Source organism: Mycteria americana, chromosome 16, assembly GCF_035582795.1.
Source record: "Mycteria americana isolate JAX WOST 10 ecotype Jacksonville Zoo and Gardens chromosome 16, USCA_MyAme_1.0, whole genome shotgun sequence".
NCBI lineage: Eukaryota > Metazoa > Chordata > Aves > Ciconiiformes > Ciconiidae > Mycteria > Mycteria americana.
Window position 1 is genome coordinate 8,104,535 of NC_134380.1, and position 23,520 is coordinate 8,128,054.

Here is a 23,520-nt window from a genome sequence, read left to right on the forward strand (position 1 = left end):
TATCCTTTTATAAAAGGCTAATATAGAAATTCTTTAATAGTCTTCCATGCGTAAAAGAGCTAGATGGTCTACGATCATCAATACACAGATTAAGAAGCACTGTAGGGGCTGGATGAAGCCAGCCATCTCATTACATACCGCCCACAGTCACATTAGTGTTATCCTATAGTAACATGACAAAAATAAGATTAATTTTAATTTTTGCTCTTTCCCCTCAAAAAGATATCAAAAAGACCTGTCTGGACTTTAGGAAGGAAAAAGCTTCCAAACTTCAGCCCAAGACACAGTAGACCAGAGGACTACTGTCATTACAAAGCTATGATATCTCTGGGCATTGCTTCCTTATGTGTTGATAGCAAAAGCTGTCTTTTTAAGGGTCTGATCTTCTTTCTCCTCTACTGCAGTCTGGTCAAATTGCACAATGACTTCAGCAGAACATGATCTGAACCCAGACCTGCAGCTAACAATTATGTAAGCACCTAATGGTTCTTAGGTTAGGTAAATTAGTAGAAATTCAGGTGGGGCCAACACTTGGAAGTAGAAAGCTGAGTAAAAGGAGGGGACTGGTTTTACTTTATGCTTTCCTTAAGATGACTAGTATTTGAGTATTTTTTTCTTCAGCCTAACACTTGGGACCGAGATAGAGAGAAAGGGCTGCTGCTTAGACCCCCAGTGCAGAAGAAAACCCTCAAAGGCTCATTAATTGAAGCCAACCAGGCAGTGCCATGAAAGGCCACTTCAGCCAGTCTTCCTAGCACTTCAAGGTAAAAGTATCACAGATTTTTAGCACATGATTCAAACTCCCAAAATGTTTGATTCCTGAGTGTTCCTGAACAGGTGGTGTCCCTCTTCTACAAATGTGCAAATGAATGCCAGAGTCAGAGAAAGATATTCTCTACATTTTATTAGCCAATTTGTAGCCCCAGTGTACAATTTTTACAGCCTTAGACTTGCAGAGCATTTGATATATACAAAACATTTCTCCCATTGACCTGTTTTAGCTGTAACTGCTCAGCACTTCTGCAAATCAGGCCTCAGGGGAAACAAGAAACATACAATTAGTGACCACCCCTGAAAAGCTTGATTAAAGTGTGTTGCCAAGCAACACAAATTCTGGAAGAGACAGTGATAAAATTCTATTCTCTAGAGAAGCCTTAAATTCCTTTGTGACTATCTTTTCCCCTTCCTGCAATCCCCTCATTTATTCACTGTGTCCCACAACCTCTGCAATAAAATGAGAATGTGCTAAATTAGTGTCTTTTCCCACACAACCCTTGCACAGGCAATCATACTTCTGGTATTTCTAAAGTGTTAAGATAACTTTAGATTGTGTGTATGAATTCCTCACTTGCCTCTCCCCCACTCTTATTTTTTAATAAAACTAAAAAAAAATTCTACCAAATGGCATAATTCTTGTACCTACTGAAGTGATTACAAGGTTAGGTCTCTCCTCTCTTTTTCCCATACCTAACTGGCTCTCAGACCTAATTTTCTCCTCTCTTTCTCTCTCTGCCTCCACCATTCCACAGCACCTCATTCGGGTGCAACCTCCTCCGCACCAACTGTCTGCTCATCTTCCCACCCCAGCATCAAGCACAGCTGTCTTCACCCAGCCAGCCAGTCCCAGTTATAGCAGATACCAAAATCCAGCCCAAAGCACTTCATTTGATAAAGATGTAGGCTTTGTAACTTATTTCAAGCTTATCAAGGAAATCTGTTTCTCTCAGATGCTGACTCCATTTTTACCACACTTATATATGCAAATATATGTATGTGTGTGATGTGGTATACATCTGTGTACAAATGTGCATAATATTTGCAACCATAACAAATGTGAATGTAATTCATATGAAAGAACAACAGCAGATCAAACAGAACCCAGCAGATGAGATACGAGCGCTTCCTTTAAGAGTGGGTTACTGAAGAGTTTCTGGGATTAGGAGAGGGGATATGCCTGGGGAAGCAAGTACCTGGACCAGCAGATGCAGCAGTAAAAAGAAACTTGAGGAAAGGGGCACTGCACTCAGCAAGCACAGAACCAAGGCCACAGGTATTGAGCTGAGCCCCTGCTTTTTAGCAAAGGTCGTGAAAGAAAGTAATCCCAATGGGGGAAGACTGTGAAGCAGCAGTTAAGCTCTAAGCTCCTAACACCCATGGACGCTTCTTGTTCCAGATCTTTCACTCTCTCCTCCCTTCTCTGGCAAAGGATTCTCAGAGCTGCTCTATCCCTCGTTATCCCGTACCCTGGATGCAGGGGCAAACAAGTTTGTGAACTGTTGATCTGCAGCAATAGTCAGCAGCAAAAGTGTTGGAAAAAAGAATACAAAAATAGGCAGCAAAGAAAGATCCTTCATCTAAAACCTTCCAGCCATTACAGCTAGAGGTTTAGGAATCTCCTGAGCCAGAGGTTCCACTGTATTAACCTGGGAATAACTGAGAATAATAATAATGCCTTCTCACACTTGCTTCAAGCTCCCTTAGTACCTGCAGAACAAAATAAGGCCCACAGCTCTCATCTCTAGGAAGAGACAGCCTACAGCTAGTGCAAGTCAGATGTATATTTAGCAAGATCAGTGAAGCTGTGCTGACTTACAATATCATTTAGGTTGGAGTAGCATCCAAAAGCTCCAATTAGGGGGAGAGCTCCATCCTGTCAGGCACTAGATGAATACTTACAGTCATGCATGCCCTATCCCAGGGAGACAGGCCAGGCTGCCTTCATATGCTTCTAATTGGGCTCTCCTTGAAACTGATCCTCCATCTGCAACATTTGCAGAATGTAGCTGTTTATTTACTCCACTGGACTGGAACATGAGAGTTACTTCAGTCTACCCTTGCGAAACAGAGGCCTTGCCAATATACCAAAGGATAGAACTCAAAGTCTAATGATAAGGTGTAAAACATACCTTCATCCTCCAGGCTCTAAGTATTTGACAGGCTCATCAATTTCTGTCTATCATAAAAAATTTGATCTCAGCCCTGTAGGCTCAATAAATAGGACATTCATAGTTCAGACATCTTTAACTGCCTATAGAAAGTTGCTAGCTCCATCCAGCTTTTTCAGGTGACATTTTGACCTTCCTCTCCTTTTGGGGAAGAAACTAGGGGAAGAAGAGAAAAAAGAAGAGATAGCGTACATCCACCTTCCTCCTTTTTTATCCTGCATCAGAAAGAAACTGACATTTTCCTGGTGGCCACTGGTAGTTAATCTGCTCTAGAGTCAGCCCTTTCTGATACAGCCTTTCCTTGTGCTTTTTTCATTGTGATATTTACATGTTATTTTAGACAGCTTGTATAAGTGTCTTCAACAATGCAGAAATGCTGAGCACCTAAATACAATACGAGATCTGTACTGTCATTTACATCACAACTAATCAAGTCTGTGAGAGGGATCATTAAGCTCATCATAAACATCTTTAAAAAAACTGTTTTGAGGCTGCTAAAAGAACACAAATACAGTCCAAGTCCCAGGTTCAAATGATGTATAAATTCCATCCTGTAAATAACAACTAGAACATTCCCTTGGGGGCAGTGGGAACTAAAACTAACTGTTGCCCTTCTTAGGAACAGCTATGTTAGGTAAAGCACAAGGGGAAGGAGGCCACATAAAACACTTGTAGTATTTCAGCATCACCAGAGTTTAACCTGGGAAGGCTTTTACTGGAAAGCTTCCAACTCTGCCAGCTCTTTGTTACATAGTGGATTTTATTCCACAGCTGAAGACCTTCAAAATAACAAAACCATGCAAAGGAAAAGCAGATTGACTTATTGGCAGGAAGTCAGTGTGCAAATACTAATGAAATAATCTCAGTAAGCAGTCAGACTCCTCAAAGGTCAACAGCTACGTAGTGAAGAACTTCAGCATTTAAGTTATTAACAATTTTGTCTTCAAGGATTCTGATGGTTTCAGTGCTCTAAGTTAAGGGTTTAAAACAAAAAAATCAAGATTTGATGACTGAACAGTCAAGCTCTCTGTATCTCTACCTCTGTGATTCTTCAGACAAAAAGATTGTCTTGTTCCTATGGAAGCTACAAACCTGATTCCTATCTATTTAGGACCAGAACCAAAAGCAAGTAGGAAAGTGGACTGTCATCAGACTGTCACTCTTTCTCATTTGGTTCTGGCAAAGTGCACTATGAAACACCCAGTCTCAGTGCTATCTGCCATTGCCAGCATCCTCCATGTTAGTCTATATCCTCATTCTTTTATCTATTCCTCCACTCTTATTCCACCCCTCAGATCCAAACACTCTTTATTCCCCATACTGGTGTACTCCTGTCCTTTTCCTCTCCTAACTCAGAACTAAGGAACGGGTGCAAGCAATGACAGAGGCTGAAGAGGAGAAGAACATTATCCTCAGGAAAGAAAGTGGATGACCTCAAACTGCCTAAGCTTCGAAATATCTTAGGTGAAAGTCACTTGCTGTCCCTGCAGTCCAATTTTGGTAGAGTGAAAGTTAGTGGTAAAAGCTTCAGCAGTTTTAATGGGATTAGAAGCAAGACTCCAAGCAGAATTAAGTACAGCTTAGGTCTTCCAGTTACTCAGTGAAGCAACTTCAGTTCTTGTTTGTACCACTTTAAATTATGGACTGCTGATAAATTTACTGTCTTGCACCTTTATGGATCAGGATCAGTCCTACTGTGCTACTGACAAATATAGTATCACTGGCACGTTGATAATTAGCACAATGACATATTTTCATGCTTACGGACACCACTTCTATTAATTGTAGATGAAAGAGCATTTTGTCCCACTCTTGATTGTATTACTTTTCATTTTCTTAAGTTGGGAACTTAAAAAAAAATCTCTTACTTTCTTGATGCTACTTTAGATGGCTCCTTCATTTTGCAAGTCTCCATGAGTATAACATTTGCCTCTTGTAAATCACAAGGAAAAAATATGCATGTAAGGTAGGCAATCTTCTTGCCTATGCTCAGAAATTGTATTGGATAAATTTAAACTGGGTTTACTAGGTTCACTTTAGCCTCTTCCAAATCAACAATCTAAATTAATACAAACCAGGTTAGTTTTGTCTTACGAGTGCCTATACAGCTTTTTGTAGCCCTTTATTGAAATTGAGTTATTTAACATCACTTTTTATTTAGAGTTTGCTTTTAGAACATGAAATATCCCTAGCCAACAGAAAATCATAAACAGAAATACAAAATACTATGAGAGATTACTGAATTTCCAGTCGTCCCTGTGCCCATTTAGACCACCTGAAACATGGAAGGGTTGAAGTATTTCTTTCTGTAAAAATAGTAGGGGTAGATCTCATTTCCACTTAATGTACCATCCACTTTTTAGCTTCCTTATCCCTAACACAGGTCGATTATGAAAGAAATGTGAACTAAATCCTAACCTTCCATGAACCATGGAATCAACAACAACTTAACCTTTCTGATCCAACACTTCACTAAAGAAAAGAAAAGCTTAAGAGAAACAAGATGGGAGCACCCTATTTCTGGCTGTATTGATATGTTTGGGACTGCTAGTCAGATCCCATCAGTTCCAAAATCAGAGTTATAAAGAAGCCGAAATGAGAATTCTTATCTGCTAGTTGGATTTCTGCATCTCTTGCCACCAATTTGAAACATAAGGAAAGTGAATTCCACACTGGCACAGTGCCCTTTTGACTTGCACATCAAAGCGCTGCCTCTTTAGACAAAGATACATTCAAGTTGAGAAAGCCTAAAAGTAACATCTATATACCTAATCTATTTAAAGAGTGTCATCACTGCAAACAGGACAAAAAGAAGAGCTAAGCATTATAGAGAAAGTGATCTCAAGGAAAAGTAAAGGTACCTCAGGTGACACATGTAAATGGCGGTGGTAAATTAAGTGTTACAGATACATAGGTTTAATGTTACAGATATGTAGGTTTAATGTCCAGTGTTAAGGTATTTCTATAAGAGGGAAGAGCTGTTGACTATGACACTACCAAAGCGCAAATACGGCAAGTATGAAAGAAACACAGACATTTTACTCAATATGTGAGAAAGTGGCACATACCTGGACTTGGCTAAATTAGAAATATTTCACCAATGTATTTGTAACTCTACTGCTGTAGCACTCAAAACACACTGATAGTGAAAACTGCTCATGAATAGCACAGTAAGTTCCAAGCTTCTAAGCGCTTACTGCAGTAATATGGTCTGTTTCCCAACATCTTTGCAGTCCTTGGAGAGGTGTAGATGGAAATTTAATGAGCAATGCATACCATCTGTTAATATTGCCTTTAAGAGCAACTGAGAAAAAAACAGCAATACCAAGAGTGCAAGAGATGGCAGGAGCTTTAAAAAAATGGACCACCAGTAACAGGGTTCTCTGTGTACGATTGCTGTAAAAACAAATCCCCCAAAATTAGTGGAATACATGTTTATTTTGCAACTGTTAAAATATTTAAGTCAATCTTAATCCTGGATTAGAACCATGCAATAAGCATTCAGGTTAACAGAGCTAGTGGGCATCTTACTTCTGATCAAAAGCCAAAGTCACCAAAATGATGCATCCCAGGACCTGATCCTGCAGTACCCATGCTCTGGGCTAGCTCCTTTCTCTAACAAACTAGAACAGATCTTTTGAGTTACGTTGATTTACGTAAATACAGCATCTGGCTGCTTGCTAGTTTACACTCAAGCCAAGCGGGTAAAAACTGCTATCATTCTAATAGAGTAGTATTTCTCACTTACTCAGTGGGGTTATAAATAACTACTTTGGATGCTAGACAGTGGACAGTCAAGCCCTTGGTCCCTAAAGTGTCTAAACAGAGAAAGCTAAGTCTGACAGCACAATACATTTTCAGCTACTAGCTAGGGCAATTCAACTTAATCCTGTGAAACCATTCAGTAGCCAGTCACAAATGCATTACAGGGATACAGAGAAACTACCTGGTGTCTCTCCACTCAACAAACGCTTCATTTGTTTGCAATGTGAACCTGACTAGGCAGGAAAAACTGCTCAGTGGCTGGCTTAAGTGCTAGCTAAAGGTCAGGGTACTGTTTTCCACCCTACTGTGGGCCTGTAATTTAGATCCAGCTCTAAATCACTTGCAACATGCAGTTGAAGCTTCAAAGCCTGTCTATGAGGCTGCAAACATTAACTCCCTTATGTTGTGAGTTTAATCGGTGTCTAGTTCTCACAATCTATAGAACATGACTTGAGGACAAGCCTCGTGTTTAGCTGGTATCAAGTATTTATATCGTAAATAAGAAAGAAGTAACTTTTTCCTTTCAGTTTCACAATAACTATTCTCATTGATCTATTCACCTCAGTAAGTGTGACTTGTTTTCACTTAGATGGCGAACTCTGATTTCCTATAGGATAAGGACTGTATTTCCTAATAGCTGGCAAGACAGTAACTTCATCTTTTTCATCCAGTCATATACATTTCAGTCTTACATTAGTATTTTCTTCTTCCTCAACAGCGCTTTGAGAAACTGCCAAAAATCCATTTAAATGCTTTGAGTTTACTTCCACAGTCCCAGTTTTATTTGAACACAACATTAAATCTGGAGGGAAAGAAATAACTGGAGGTCCATAGTTTGCATGATGAGTTAGCTTTGGCCTACTTTATCCTCCATAGCTTTGTGACAAGAACAGATGTAAAAGCTCTTTGCAGTCCTTAATCAAGACACACTATTACTGAGATAACCAGAAGGCAAAAGAATAAGCCAAGTCACCAGGGTTCAGAAACAGAGATGGTTGCATGAAATAAAGGGTTTATTTTAATCACTAGAATTCTCTGACAGAGTTGTAAGTCAATTATAAAGTTAAAGCCATGCTACCTTGCTGTATGTTAGTATAAACATGTAGAATACATTTGTAGTAATTTAATAATCATAAAATTTTATGACATTTAAATGACCCTTTATGACATTTTAATGACCCTCTATGACATTCAAATCTGACCCTTTAAATCAGAAATGCATTATTTTTCAGTTATTTTAATGGGTTATTAATTTATACAAATTACAAATACAGCTTACTCCCCTCTCCCAAGCAGATTAATGCAAGTGCAGTTAAAATGCAGAAGTATACTTTCCTATGACTTTTCCACATCTTCTGCAGTGAATGCAAAAGCAAAAAATTTCTGCTTGTTTTCAGCATATAATGATAGGAATCAAAAACACGTTCAGAGCAAAACATAATTAGATTATAACGTAAGTATGCTTCCTATGAAAGAGGTAGTCACACTGTAGTTTAAACAAGCACCAAAACCTAGTTGTTTAGAGCTAGACTGTTGCCATTATTTATTCAATCAAAATCAGTTTCTTCTTCTGTATTTCATGTAGACATTGCATATGTCCACACCAATCTGGCAGGCACCAGCTACTCAACTCCTTTCATCAAAGGAAATAATTTTTAAAAGAATATGTTTTACATTCTTCTAGAACTCAAAATCAAACTCTTCTTTTTTTAATTACTTTTTTAGAATGGAGTATTTCACAAAATCAGAAACACCTGAAAGCCAAAACAATTCCAATTTGCAACCTTAAGCACAGATGTGATAAATAGGACCCAAAACACATATGTGAGGGGCTCCATCCCTCTCCTTGCCTAATGTAAAGCTATCTGCTCAGATTAAATGCCCCCAGAACTCTCCCAGCCAAAATCACAGTCTGATTTCTTCCACATGCTATTCCCTCTCCCCTAACTCCTGTCTCTCCCATACCGTACTGATGGAGACTTGTTAAAACTCTCTTTGTGCATCTTGTTTACAGATCCCTGCTAAAAACCAAACCACTACACTGTTGTGCCCAAAGTTTCCTTGTGTCTCAGTAGATGGATGAACTATTTCCTCATTTCCTTCCTCTTTTTTTTTTTTTTTTTTGGTACATTGTTTTTCACCTGGGGAAAACTTACACCTGCACAGAAATTAAGTACTGAAATTAAGTACAGAAATTATGTCTAACTGTGCTAAATCTATGGGAATAGCCCTAAGCCGTGATACTCCAAATACTGTGCTAGTTTAGAAAACATAATTTTCCAAAATCTTGAACAGCCATTTCGCTTTTGGCCACATCTTCAAATGTCAGTAAAACCCACTTGAGGGGACAACCACCACTGTTAATGGCAGAGAAACTAAAGGGAGGTAGTGGCTATTTTGACAGTTAGGGACAGTGGCCACCATTTGTAACAATGAAGTAAAGACAAGATTTAATTTCTATTGTTCTTATTTGAGCTTCTACTAATGCCAGCTCGTATCTAAACATAGTAAAGCTTTCTTCACCCACACTCATTTAAAATGCTACACACTTTTACTGTGCTATAGAATAGGATAAATAAAAAAGTATAAATTTCACTTCCATTCAAGAACAGCCAAGATCACTGTCTCAAAGAGCAATAAATAATAGGATACTGCTAACACCAAACATCAAGAAAGATAGTTAAAACCATTACAAATCCATATCTCTCAGCAATTTAACAATCTATAGGTTTGGTCAATTTAAAAGATCTAGGAACAGGGGTTTAGTGGATTAGTAACAACAGACCATTAATCTCTGCAGCCTCAATTTTAATCCAGCAATGACCATAGTGATTGAAAATCATTCTGACGACATGACTAGTAAAGCTCTTAAGTACAGTTCTCTCACATACCTGAATCCCAGCAGCAGAGGTCACAGTATGTTTCTAATGGGACTATTTACCAAGAGACCTCTGCTTAATACTTAACTAAACTCAATGCCAACATTTTTGGCAGAGTAATTCCACTGCACACTACCTCTGTGAACTAAGAGCTGATTTGAAGATTTTATTTTACACTTTATTTCAGCCTATATTAGCAAAGCTTGCTTTTTTCCCTGGCAAAATATCCAAAACAAACTTTTGTAAAACAACTACTTTTTTGTTTCTACATAAGATTTTAAATAAACGTGTAGGAATTGCTGACTGTCATTCCAAGCAAATGCCAGATTATTTCTGTACAGTTTATATAATATCAGTGAAAGTTATATCCAAAACACTTCAGAGTTTTAAAAATAATGCAATAGTATTATGTCATATACTCTGTTTTTATACAGAAGAATGCTCTATTTCAAAGATTTTAAGTTCTGGAGTATTCAATGACTAGAATCAATTCTTAGGTGTCCAGTAATGTGATGATATTATGTGATCAAGACACACTTCCTCATTTGGTCCTCCACAACAGTTATTAGGATTATCAGTAAAGAAGCCATTGAAAGGGAGACCTTTCAAAAAGGATTTAAATTCAACTGTTATTTGCTGTGGTCTGAAATCTGAGTCATAGGTTCCTTTTCAAGAGCATTAAAAGGAAGATGCTGACTACCCTGTCAGATATGCTCTTTTATTACTGCAAAGTATTTAAAAACATAAAAACAGTAGACACAGAAGGTCCCGGTTACATAAAGTAAGGAACTAAAAATGGGAGAGTTACAAGCATGAGTTATGAGAGTTACTTGCTGCTGTTTGTGAAGCATCAAGTAGAGCCAAAGCAGGACAATGGCTGGAGGAGAGAAAGGAGAAAGTTTGCAGGCTCTGTGCCCTTTGGTAGATATAGCCCAAATACATAAATATGATGTCAATGTATTGTAGAGCTTTGTCCAGCCATTTTTATAAATAGTGCAATACTTACATAAACTTTCTTGCCCATGGTAGAAATTTATTCATAATACCATATATGAAGCCTTACTTCATTTAAAACGTGAGGAATTTTCCTACTGATACATACTGAATATGCTATCACCTTCTCTCAGCAGTAGAGAGGACATGTTTGGCTTGTTTTGGTCCCAGACAGAGGGATACACAGAACCTCAGGTATTTTTATATATCCCCCACAAGAAGTTTCCTATAGTGGTCTGACTAAACTCTGCTTATGCAATCTAGACTATGCCAGCTGCTTGCACGAAACTGGCATGAGGTTTCCCAAGCACCACTGTTGGCACCACCTGGTAGAGTGGGTGCCTCATTGCACAACATGGCTGTGCCACTGTCCTTCCACCAGTCATGCCACACAGCCCCACAGCCCAAGTCTGTACACAGGATGTCCTCTTTATATCAGGACTTGAGGTCTGATCAAAATAAAATTAAAATTTGTGCTGCAAAAAAAGTGGAACAGAAATTCACATATGAAAAGCATTGTGTATTACCACTCATCTCTTGTTATTTCACTTTTTAGTTTTTTGGTTTTGTTTACCATAGTCCAGGGGAAATCTCTTTACTATTGTGAAAAATTGTGTCTGTTCAGGGCACCCATAAATTGAGAATTAACAAAGTACAATCCGGATTATTTTAATTCTACTTGTACATTTTCTCTTGCTATGTTAGCCATACTAGAAAAGTCCGTATCTTCACTTTACCACACAAAGAACTGATATGATTTTACCTGGATAAACAACTATTTTCTGCACAACTGTATAGTTTAATCACAGGTTATGAAAATTTCTGCTCATCTTAGCTGGGCTTTTCCAAAGGCTTTGTACTACTTGTGTATTATACCACTGCTACTCCTTGCTTCAGCAAAGCACTTCAGCGCATCCTTAATCTAAGTTGTTTTATACAATTACATATTAAGACTTAAGACACAGCAAAACACTTAAGCATGTCTTTTAAGTTTTGCATTTTGCTGAATCTGTGTTAACGTATCACAATAAAATCTAAAGAGGATGACTAAGTTTTTAGCTCGCAAGTATGAAAACATGCTACCTAATAAAAATAAATCATATTATTTATTACACTATTTTGCATCTTGTTCCACAGTGAGCTAAATACCTGTGACTCTAGAGCAAACGCACAATTACAGACTGGCAAAGATGAATTGTTAACAACTTGGAGAGAGTGCCAGGGGGGCTACTGAAGATAAAAATTATGCATCTGTAGATAACTTTAAATCCCACTCGCAATTACTAACTGCCACATAGCACCCTCAGGATCATCTGGGCAAATGAGAGAAGACTGTGGAGTCCTTGTAGATTACTTTGTTTTCCAGCAGGCACAAAAACATACTATAACAATAAGATACCGCTTATAAATACGAATGTGAACAAAAAAAGGGCAAACGGTGAAGCCAGGTGAATATACTGGAAAATAAAAAGTGGGAGTTACAGACATCATGGGTGAAATGTCTTGGGGTGAGGATTTCGCCCCCCAAAATAAATTCACATATGCGTACACAGCATATCCAACAACTACATCAGTACGTAAAGGAACCTGTTGGTCTGCTGAGAGAGCAAATTTCAAAGAGAAAATTTAGAGCCAAAACCTCTGGTGCCCTTAACTTTCTGTTGTCACCTACATCTGCGCCAAGTGGATGCGAAATATGAGGCAGGCAAAGCGCTGCACTTTGAGGAACCTATTTGTTACTCATAGTCACAATAAAAACATAAAGAGGCCAACTGCATGAATGTTAATAATTTAAGCAGAATTTAAATAACACAGCTTTATGGAGGAACCTTGTGTGGGTCTGAATTTTACCTTAACTTTATGGAGGAACCTTGTGTGGGTCTGAATTTTACCTTAATATCACACTAACTCCTGGAAACCAATTTAAGTTAAACTCTAATTGATGTAATTCCTAAGTATACCTGTTGTGGTTTAGCTCCAGTCAGCAACTAAGCTGCTCGCTCACCCTCTCCCCCCATGGGATGGGGGAGAGAATCGGAAAAAAAAAGTAAAACCCATGGGTTGAGATAAAGACAGTTTAATAGGGCAGCAGAGGAAGAGAAAATAATAATAATAATGATAAAAGAATATACAAAACAAGTGATGCACAATGCAATTGCTCACCACCCGCTGACTGATGCCCAGCCTGTCCCTGAGCAGCGATCGCTGCCCCCCAGGCAGCCCCCCCCAGTTTCTATACTGAGCATGACACCATATGGTATGGAATAGCCCTTGGGCCAGTTTGGGTCAGCTGTCCTGACTTGGCAGAGCATGGGAAGCTGAAAAGTCCTTGACCAGTGTAAGCACTACTTAGCAACAGCTAAAACATCAGTGTGTTATCAACATTATTCTCATACTAAATCCAAAACACAGCACTATACCAGCTACTAGGAAGAAAATTAACTCTATCCCAGCCGAAACCAGGACAATACCATAATTACACCTCATGGTAACTTCACTGCTATTAGTATGAAGAGAAAAAATACCTCGTAATACACAGGCAGAGAGAAAAGGAGGGATCCAGCCTCTGAGAGGACACACCAGGCCCCATTCTGTGACCCTTCACTCCCGGGGAAGCCACACAAGTTTAAACACTGAGGATAAATCTAGCTGAAGCAAACTGCACAAAGTCAAGAGGCAAGGGAGCAGAAATGACCATGAACTCACTGCTCAGCTGGGCTTCAAGTTCTAGAGGTTTCAAAATGGTTGTTTTATGTTTCTTGGGGCCAGACTGACAGGTTTCATCGTCCACTGAATTCGTCAAGTGTGCCCAGCTGCAGCTGTTCCCCCTCCAGTCAGAAACCGAAAGGCAGCGTTAGCATGTAGCTTATAGAACCTGTTTTCAGGAAGATGGTTCTAGGAGTTTGCAAGGGCAGGCAGTGCCACACGGGCGGTCACCTTCCTGTGGGGCACAGCCTCTCAGTCCCCTGACATGAGGAGCAGGTGCAAGAGAGCCATGCAGGTCAGCCACCCTCCTGCCATGGCCAGGCATGTCTGTGGTGAGGAAACACAGCCCCGGCGAGGAGGCAGGTCTGTGGTCAAGCTAGTTAGTCCAGTCAGCAAGGCGAGACGAGGTGAGGAGCAGCAGGGCACAAGGCTGAGGGCAGGCGGGGGACTGAGGTTAAACGCAGCTCAGAGCCGCTGAGGCACCAGACATGGCTTCTCACAGTTCTCTCCACAGCCTGACCCAAGGCTACTCAGCTGTGCAGGATCAGAGCTGACACAGATGAAGCAGCTGGACCCCAGGGGTGGGGGATGAGGCTGCAAAGCCTGTGGGCTCATCCCCGGGCCTGTCACTGCCTTCCTCCTGACCCTGGCACCAGCCTTGTGCCACGGAGGCCTTGTGCTCCCTCATTTCAGTGAGGTGATTCACTGTATCGGTGAGGTGATTCAATGTCATACCCTGACCACAAACAAGGTGTAAGAGTAATCCTAGTGCTGCAAGGCAAAAATGGGAGTGAAAATGGACTGTAATTACTTAAATTGCTGCTGGGTGACCTTTCACGTGACATTTTACCTCAGTTTCTCCATCTGTGAAAATATGGCCGATACTACATGCTCCCTGCAAACTGTTCCAAGGTCTGCCACTGAAATTCATCTTTTTTTTTTTTCTTTTTGACTGAAATATAATGCAAAGCTCTTCTCATTCACACCTTTCATTCTTAGAAAAATTCAGACCATACAATCCCATTCAGAGAAATCTCCTGCTAGTAGCTGTTCACACACTCCCAAGCAGCAGCATTAGGACCAGCATAGGGTCAATCAAACACCTTTTCTTTCCAGCAGCAGCAGCCCTTCTCTTCCATAACTGCAGCTTCCCACATGGGAAATAACACACCTTACCTCAAATGGTATGGCGTTCCACCTATGTATGAACAAATAGCTCATTCTCCATAAAATTTCACTTTCAGGGGACACTACTAAAGTATTTTTATCCTTTTCTGCCAGCAAGCACAAATCTTCAGCACTACCTTTTTCCTAAAGAGAGACAGTTTCTTTTCTCTGCCATGATGGCAAACACAAATTAAGGCTCTTTCTAGCTGCCCAAGTATGTCACCTTGCCAAACAAAATTTAGCTATGGCAGTAGCAAGCTTTCCTGACTTGCTCCTTCAGTTACCCAACCACCATCCTACTGGGAATACAGCTATCAGGCAGGGTTTGCTGGAGGATGTGGTCATTCCAACATCAGTTCAAATGGTGCAGTTTTCTATAGTCACACATACCAAAAGACCTTTCTCTATCACTCATTATCTTTTCCTTTTAGCATTAATAAGGCAAATTCTGTAGGAGTCCTGCTGTGCTAGTCTTTCTACCCATGGCAGAAGAGAAAAACTCCATTCTGATGACTATTCTTGAAGCAGAACAGGGCACTATAGTAGTTAATAGTAGGAAAGAAATTGGAAACAATCCACAAAACTGACAAGAAGATGATTTTTCAAAAACCATGTTTCCCTCTAAATCCATCTACTCAAACGCTACTTCCAAAAGCTAGAGATGTCAACACATTCAGAGGGGAAAAAAAGGATAACGTTGCTTAGCTTCCTCCTCCATGCATGTGCTTAGAAGCCACTTTGGACCAGTCAGTCCACAACTTATCTGTTCCATACTTAAAAGCCAGATGACAAACATAACAGTATTCTGAGCTTAATAAAGTTAAGCACCAATGATAAAGGGAGGAAGAAAGAATGTAAAAATGAACAGATAACACTATGGGTAGTATCTTATCTCTATACTTATTTTAGTATATTGTTAAAAAGTACATTCTAATTAGTTATTTGTGAATTACAGCTGCTGTGATATTTTCCTGGCAATAATATTACAAAAGATAAAACTGTGGAGTATTTAAGTTTAATACCAATTTTGCTACAGAAATACAAATGTTACAGATCCGTGAATTTAAACCAGAAATGTTTTCATATATATCAAAATATATCAAACATATATCAAATATATCAAACAATGAAAGCATTTATTTTCTTTAGTTCTGACCATTTTTTTCAGTATGCTATGTATGTGGGAACTGATCACCTTCAATTTTTCAAGGTGAATCAAAGAAAACTAAATATTTTAGGGCTGTAATCCTGGATAGGCTGTACCTGGCACTCCACAGGAGCACAGAGACCTGCCATCTAAAGCTTTTCGCATTGTCAAGCTTTAAGTTTTTGCAATTTGTAAGGCCCAAATCTCATTAACACTACGGCCATTTATAACATTCTCAGAGTTCCAAGGTCCTTTAAAATGGGTGTAAATATAGGTTTCCTTGTGCCTTCTTACCTCAACTGTCAACTGCTAAGCACTGCATGAAAATGTTACCCATATTGACAAATAAGAAGTTTACATTTATGGGCACCCATGTGCTTATGAGGCACCCACTACTTGTCTACACCACCAGAAAGGCTATTATACTACACAGAATATAGGTCTAAAATGTTTCCATCCTCTATTTTTGTGACAATAATAACTTGCTATTTTATATTCAAGCAATTCCATTAAAAGACCCTTGGTTTTTTAGCCATCAATGGTTAAACTAGCAATAAAATATTCTACTACTTTGAATTCAACTGTAAACAGGTTGGGCTGCAAATTCTCCTAAATGCCAGATTATTATCCTTTGTAAAAAAGTTATTTCCTATTTATTTACCATTAATGTTTCAATTTATCTATCACAGTGGCTTTTTCTTTGCCAACTAATATTCTCCACTGTATGGACAGGACTTTTGCACTTTCTGATGGCATTACAATGGAAGTGCAGTCACACTATACAGTGTTGCCTCTAAACAAGTCATTTAAAATTTAATTCCTATTTTCTATTCCTTCCAATATGATGTATAGTTAAGATAAAAACAAGATAGGAGCAAAATAACACTTATCACAGCATGTCAGCGTTGTCCATAACTAACTGTCATCTAGTTTTGTCTGCTGCTTGAGCTGGTAATGAGATAATCATAAAACAGTTTTATATAGTCTTCTATTAACAGCCCAGATGGGCCAATCATCCACTTCAGTCTTTGCCATGTTAAGTTTAGCCATAAACAATCAGTAACGATGAAAACAGCAGCTCCCTCCTCAGCTAAATTACAACCTTTCAACCAAGAAAGCAAGCACTACTTTGACCAATAGCAACAAATAAGCAAAACAACCTTTTAGGGTAAGCAGGAATTTCTTGTTCATTGGTATACAAGGAGTATTCATAATGCAAATGCAAAGCCATTTCAATCCTTGCTGAATTTAAAATCTAGCTGTCATAGATTTAAAAACTGAAACCTTTCCAAGAATATCAAGGGCAAAACTCCTCTACAACATCAGTTGCATCTTAAAGACTTAGAGAATACCCTGAAATTGAGAGTTCTTATTTGAGTTGGGGTTTTATTCCTGTTTTTAATAATTCTGTCTTGGAGGCTTGGTATCTAGTTCAGTTGCATTAACAATGAGGCAACACAACAAGGCGAAGAGGTCCCTTTGAAAACTGGGTCTCTTCATCACTGAGATCTGGAAAAGAATAGCAGCGATTACCAGTTTCTTTCCATCAGTTTATTGGATGGAAAATAGCTCAGCATAATACGTGCAAAACTATTCATAAATGTTCCCTTCTACTACCTTTACATAAGCTAAAAATATGTGTGTTGTTTTGGCACTTTAGCGCCTATCTGGTCACGCTCTAGCTGTAAAACTAACAATAAAAATAGAATGATGAAAAATACAGTACACACAAAAAAAAAGTAAAGCACACATTTATAGGAGACTACAAGGCTATTTCCACAGAATTTTAAAGCAGAAACATCTTCACACCTTTTGAAAAGGCGGCAACATCTCTGAAGTGAGAAAGCATTCAAGTGCTAAGGAACTGAGAGTCTTTGGATCCAACATATGGCCTCCATCCTGTGTTTGAATGTGAGCAGGAGGATTGAATCCACGTGGATTTTCAGTAACATCAACAAACTCCGTGCAGGCATGAAGGTTTGCCCACACACATGAAGCTGTGGAGATGGGACAAAGCAGGAAGGAATACTGTAATGGATTGGATGCCAAAAGCTCTTAGTTACCAGATGCACCAGGCTGCACGTTATACCTTTCTATATGCCTAGTGATTACTTTATCTCATACATATATATATATATATGTGCTATGAATAATTCCTTCCCCTAGGATATTACATTTCTTACTTAGAAGTGCCAGAAAAAGCTCTTTCTGTGACACTATTTGAGAATAATTAACTTGGTTTCAACATTTTTGTCCAAACATAACAATGAACCATTCACTGTTAGTTACTAACGGACATTAAAGCCTTGATGTTCTTCTCTTCTACAAGACTACTTTAGCTTGAATTATCTCGGGTTGTACAATGCTAAGAGAAGAAGAGTTATCAGACCTTACAGACCATCATTCAGCAGATAATTCAAGCCCTGGCATAATTTAGAGTTCCTACAGGACAACTCTGTGTTATGCCAGGTAATAAGAGCTCAGAGACTGCAGAAGCAGCAAGACAGAAAATGAAGTGCAACTGTGCTCCAAATACACCCCTAGCCCTCAATGCCAGGAGGTGCTACATCAGATGCTCAATACACAGTGGAATTCCTTGATAGACAGGATTTTTTAAATACCATCTTAGTTGTTCATGATACATGATTTATGATGCCTGTGTGCTGCCAAACAGACCAAAGAAGTTACATCATAAAAGGGATCTGCCCCTGTGTGACTTGAGGACAACGGCAAAGGATGAAAATACTTCCAAATAATAAGAGAGCTGTAGGGATTGCATGAATTTAATCCGTATTAGTTCCTGCAAGCCAAAACAATAAGAGGTAATATATCAATTCATAGGAAGCCACAAAGATGTCGAACATGCAGGTTTTATAAATGATTTTGTTGATGGATTAATAGAAAATGTACATAGAAACCTTCTTAATCAATGCCCACAACAGTAGCGTTTTCTTATTTAAATGAAGTATGCTGCAAAGGGTTGAAAACAGCATCCTGTTTTTTTTCTTGAAATTGATTGTTAGTACCTAGAATCACAAAAAATTGTTCATGGTTTATACAAATGACTATGCAAGCAAAGGTGGCAGCCATTATGGGATCAACAACATCCCACCTGAGAACAATGATGCTAATTGATCTTTGGTGGTATTATTACTCAGGAAAGAAATTTTGGACATCATACCGACAACTATCATCCTCTTTCTATATAAACAGTATAATCCCCGTGCCATGATTATCTGCATCTTCAAAGGAACAACAACCAGAGAGGTCTTATTTCAGCATTCTATCTACAGGACATCTTCACTTCTACTACCCTGTGTTCTTTCTATGCTGTAGTATCATTAAAAGGAACAAAACCTCAAAAATCATAATACAAATCATGATTATTTTTCCTCAGAGACTAGAACTCAAAGGAATAAATATGCATCATGCCTTAGAAGGAAAGAGAGGGCTTTCATTTCTTTCTAAAGGATAGAAATTGTTTTCTTGGTCCTTCAATCTGTTCTTATTTCTCATTTGCATCTGCACAAAGAAACTAGATTCTCCTTTCAAACAAGCGATTTCAAGTACCAAAAGCCTTAATTCGGTATGCCAAGAAAACAAAAATATTCCGTTTATGAAGTTCACAGATAAATTATCTCCCAAACACAAGGGCCAGTAATTTAAAAAAAAAAAGAATTCCTAAATCTCAGTAGCATTTCTTCCAAACCAAGGAATCTATCATACACAGAGGTAACTGACTGATAAAAAATATGTTAGGTATAAAAGATTTTGAAATATATATGCCTCTTTTTAATAGATGAAATCACTGTCCATATACTAAGTCTCACAAAAATTCATGCAAGACACCAAAAAGCCAATTGTATAACTTCATTATTTATTTTAATTAAGAAACAAAGCATAAGTGCTACATTCAGCATAATTTATATTTAAATGTCACGTAAATACATAGCAAAAGACAATGTGACATAACATTGAACCTGTGTTTCAAGTAATAAGTTTACTAATAATAAGTAAAAAAAAAAAAGTTTACTAATAATGATAAACTAACTTAATAGTCTGTTCAATTCAGTGACTGACATCATCCCTTTGAACAGCAGCCCTTAATAGGCCCTAATCCAAATAACCACTGGAATTAGTAGGAGGGCCATCACAGGTTTAAATAGACACTGAATCAAGCGTTTGCTGATGTTCAGGAAAGATCCATGCACAGAAGACCAGTCTTGTATCTTCATTGCTGAAACAACTGACTTAATAAGAAACAAAAAAAAGAAGAAAAAATAATACTACCACATTCCTTAATTCACATCCCTATAATTTGCAGCAGTGTGCTCAACTAGTGGTTTTTTTAAGTAACACGTTGAATGAATGACCAGTGCTGAAGTGCTAAAAATACACAGTTTCTGGAATCCAGTGTTGAGGCAAACCTTAACAGGCTTCATTACGCCTTCTCTTACTTACACTGTTATCCAGACATCCCAGCTAGATAATATGCAACAAAACATAGTGTAAAAAGGATGACAGAGGAAAGATACAAAGCATTAGTGCCAGTCAGGTATCTACAGATCTTAATCCCTTTTACCAAGATGACAAATCCTAAGGATTCCTGAAAAAAAAAAAATCCCTAGGAAGAAGGAAAAAAAAAAAAAAAAGAAAGCCTAAATGCATGCACACATCCTCTGTGTGGTTAAAATTAATTCTTTGAAACCACAGCTTTAACCATGCAGCAAAAGCATCCCACCATTCATTTATTCACTTTATTCCCCAAAAAAGAACAAAAAAGGAGAAAAAGCAAACAGAGATGGATATCATATGGATATGTTCTTAGTGCTAGAGGGAGATGGAGAGCGATGAGAGCCCCTGCAGGACTCATCGCACTCTCAGTTTCAGAAGCCTGGGTTCCCATGTCTGAAGATGAGGAAAGCAAGGGGGGAGATTAGGAAACACTGGCAGCTAAATGTGTGGCATAAGGACCTGCACAGAATGGGACAGCTTCTGTCTGTCTCAGGATATTACTGTCAGAACGGCCAAGAAAGCGATGAGCTTCATTTTTCCATTCTCACTGTGGTACTTTAAAAAGTGCCTAATTTGAAGAGAACTGGACAGGTGGCATATCACGCTGAGCTAAACAGATAAGTGTGAGATTTAAATGACAAGAGGCAGCAGGTTTGCTATTCTAAAGAGTGAGAGGGTGAATTATTCTGATGGTACCAACGGGCACAAGTAGAAGGTCAGCCTGGGGTTGCTGCCAGTGTCACCCGGGTGCCTGGTAGCAGATGGTGCCAGTCTGTAGGGATAAAAGAAGGGCTGACGTACCCCGCAGGCCGACAGCAACACTATTTGCTCAGGAATAGAAAAGTTTTGGGGCAGGTGCAGGCAATACAAATTAACATAGATGCTGCCACCCCAAATGTCCGTGTAAGTGTCCCCAGTCTAAGGGCTGTAAGGATGATCAGTCAGGAAGTGCTGCAGAAAGCGCAGTGGGGGCAGGCACTGCCAGGGTGAGATGCTGCAGGGGCTGCTGGCTGGCTGGGCGCCGGCCCAGGCCAACCTCTGCATGGTCCCAAGGGAGCTGTGGAGCTCCCTCTCCCTAAGCACCTCCAGGCTGGACACCGAGATGTCCACCAGAACCCCCTACCTCCCCCCTGCAGTGCCTTGCCTGTGTTGCTTGCATTCCCATTTCCGGACTTATGCAATGACTTGGGGGCAGAAGCAGCCTGCAGAGAAGTGGAACAGCAGGAGACGCAGGCAGCCTGGATCCCCATGGGGCTCCCTGAAGTGTCCCAAACTAGAAAACTGGCCACCTCCCCACTCCTGCCTCCTGCAACATAATTATTCCAGCATGACTGACATGACAAATTAACAAGGCAGCCAGGGCTTTTGCAGTAGAAGGGAGTGTTTTCCCCAAGAATAAATTGTTCCAATCCTTTACGCTAGACACCCGGCCGTGCCTATTCATTAATTGGACAAGCTCTGGTGACAACTGAAATTACCCGACTTCTACATACTGGAAGGGAGAGAGATCTTTGCAAGCTTAAAATAAGAAGCCTAAAGCTGGCATCCCAGCCACCAAGGAGTTCTTTGAATGGGGCTATTTTTTTTTTTAAATTCATTTTCAGAGCACAGTCACAGTAAAGCTCCTTTTAAAAGCAGAGGCACGTTCTTCGGTGTCATTCCTTCTTTTGCAGACCCTGAACTGTGGCACCAGAATATGACAACTCCGCCAATGAACTGCAAACCTTTTAAGGTCCACAGATCAGCTGAGTTTAAGAACTTCAGGAGCTATGAAATTCTGGGATTACTGCAATGTTGCGATTAATTATCACAATCAGGTACATTAGGAATTATAAGCATCTACTTAATCAGTACACTGTGGTTATATATTGCAACCAATGTATCATAATTACTACACAGGTAGTGGAATTAAGGGGAGGGGGATTGATGTTTGTTGATTTCTGTCATGATCCACTCACAACACATCGTTCATTTCTTTTTCAACTACTATTTTGATTTGGGTTTAACTGTACCTCTTGCCCCTTGCTATGGGGAAGCCTGGGAACCCTGTATGGTATTTCTCCTGCCCTCCCCACCCTTTCTGTGCTTGCTGCGTACCTGAAATGCAGACGATGAAATTCGCTTGCAGAAGAAAAAGCACCTCCCAAACAATTTCCATCCTCCGATTCTCATGCCAAGTGCATCCCTCGGCGGAGAAAAATAACAAAGATCAATATCGCAGTTTGAACGATCCCAGCAAATTTCCTTTCGGACTTGCAGACTGTATTCCCCAGATGTGCTGACAACACATGTCCGAGCTCTCTCTCTGCGCGGCTCAAGCGAGATCCCTTCCCTTCCTTCGCCCTCCAAAAAAGACCACGAAGCCAACTGCCAGCACCGGGCTCTTCCTCCACGAGTGAGAAAAAAATCCACCAGATTTCCCAACAAGACATAGACAACAAACCCCAACTGATCCGGTCCGGAGAGTCTCTATTCCAGGGCGGCCAGGTGCGAGTTAACCCCAAACTCTGCACGTCTCAGCGGGGCAGTGCCGGCATGCCGGGGAGAGGGAGGCGGCGGAGGGAGGGGGTTTCCTCTCCTGCTGCTACAAAATGAGCGGAAAGAGATTAACACCCGCTGCAACGCATTCGCCCCCCCGCATGCTACCGCACCTCCACGGCGCGGAGCACGTAGCAGCCAGCTCTCTCCAGCCCTGCCGGGGTTCCCGCAATCCCCGGCGAGCCGAGGCGGCTTTCCGCCAGGCGACTGCAGGGGTCGTTCTTGCCCCGCGCACGGAGCTGCCCTCCCCGGCCGCGTCCCCCGCGACCACCGCCGGCCGCGGGCCCACACCCGCGCCGCTCCGGGCCCGCAGCTCGGCGGCACAGCAGCGCGAAGACGCCCCGGGAGGGGGGGGGGTGGGGGCTGTGTTGCATTGGCGCTCGTCCCCCCAAATCTGAATTGCAGAAGTCCAGAGTCTGCAAGCAGCGGGGGCTTGCCTGCATCGCCGTCCGGCTTCGCTAAGAATGCCAATATTTTCAAACTTATTTAGACAAGAAGGGAAAGAGAAACAAACCCAAACTTCTCGCGGTTTTGGTGGTAGGATGGAGGATACAGGCAAGAGTTAGCGAAGTACTTGCGCTGCAATGCCTCTCTAATTGCGTTACCCAAACCACAATACTTCTGCATAGATTCCCCCCCCCCCCCCAAAAAAAAAAAGCAGTGTCAGTTGGGGGCAATCTCTTACTTACCCCCAAATCCTTCTGCTTTTTATTTTTTTCAGCTCATCGGATTTGCCACTCCTGCCTGCAGTCCCAAAAACAAATCGAGGTCAAGCTCCGAGCCGCTTGCTGCAGCCACCTACCACCACCTTAGCTGCAAGGAAGGTACCATAGCTCGTTGGATTTCCCCCCTCCTCCCCTAATTC

General features: G+C 40.3%; 1 protein-coding gene across 1 annotated transcript in view; it reads right to left on the reverse strand.

Moving 5' to 3' along the window:
- The window catches only part of CA10 (carbonic anhydrase 10), a 209,991-nt gene extending 187,312 nt beyond the window's left edge, over positions 1–22,679 (reverse strand). The window contains exon 1 of the mRNA XM_075518919.1: positions 22,215–22,679. Within this exon, the coding sequence (XP_075375034.1) occupies positions 22,215–22,275 (61 nt within the window). The 5' untranslated portion in view covers positions 22,276–22,679. The remainder of the gene's footprint in view (positions 1–22,214) is intronic.
- Between the last annotated feature and the right edge of the window lie 841 nt (positions 22,680–23,520).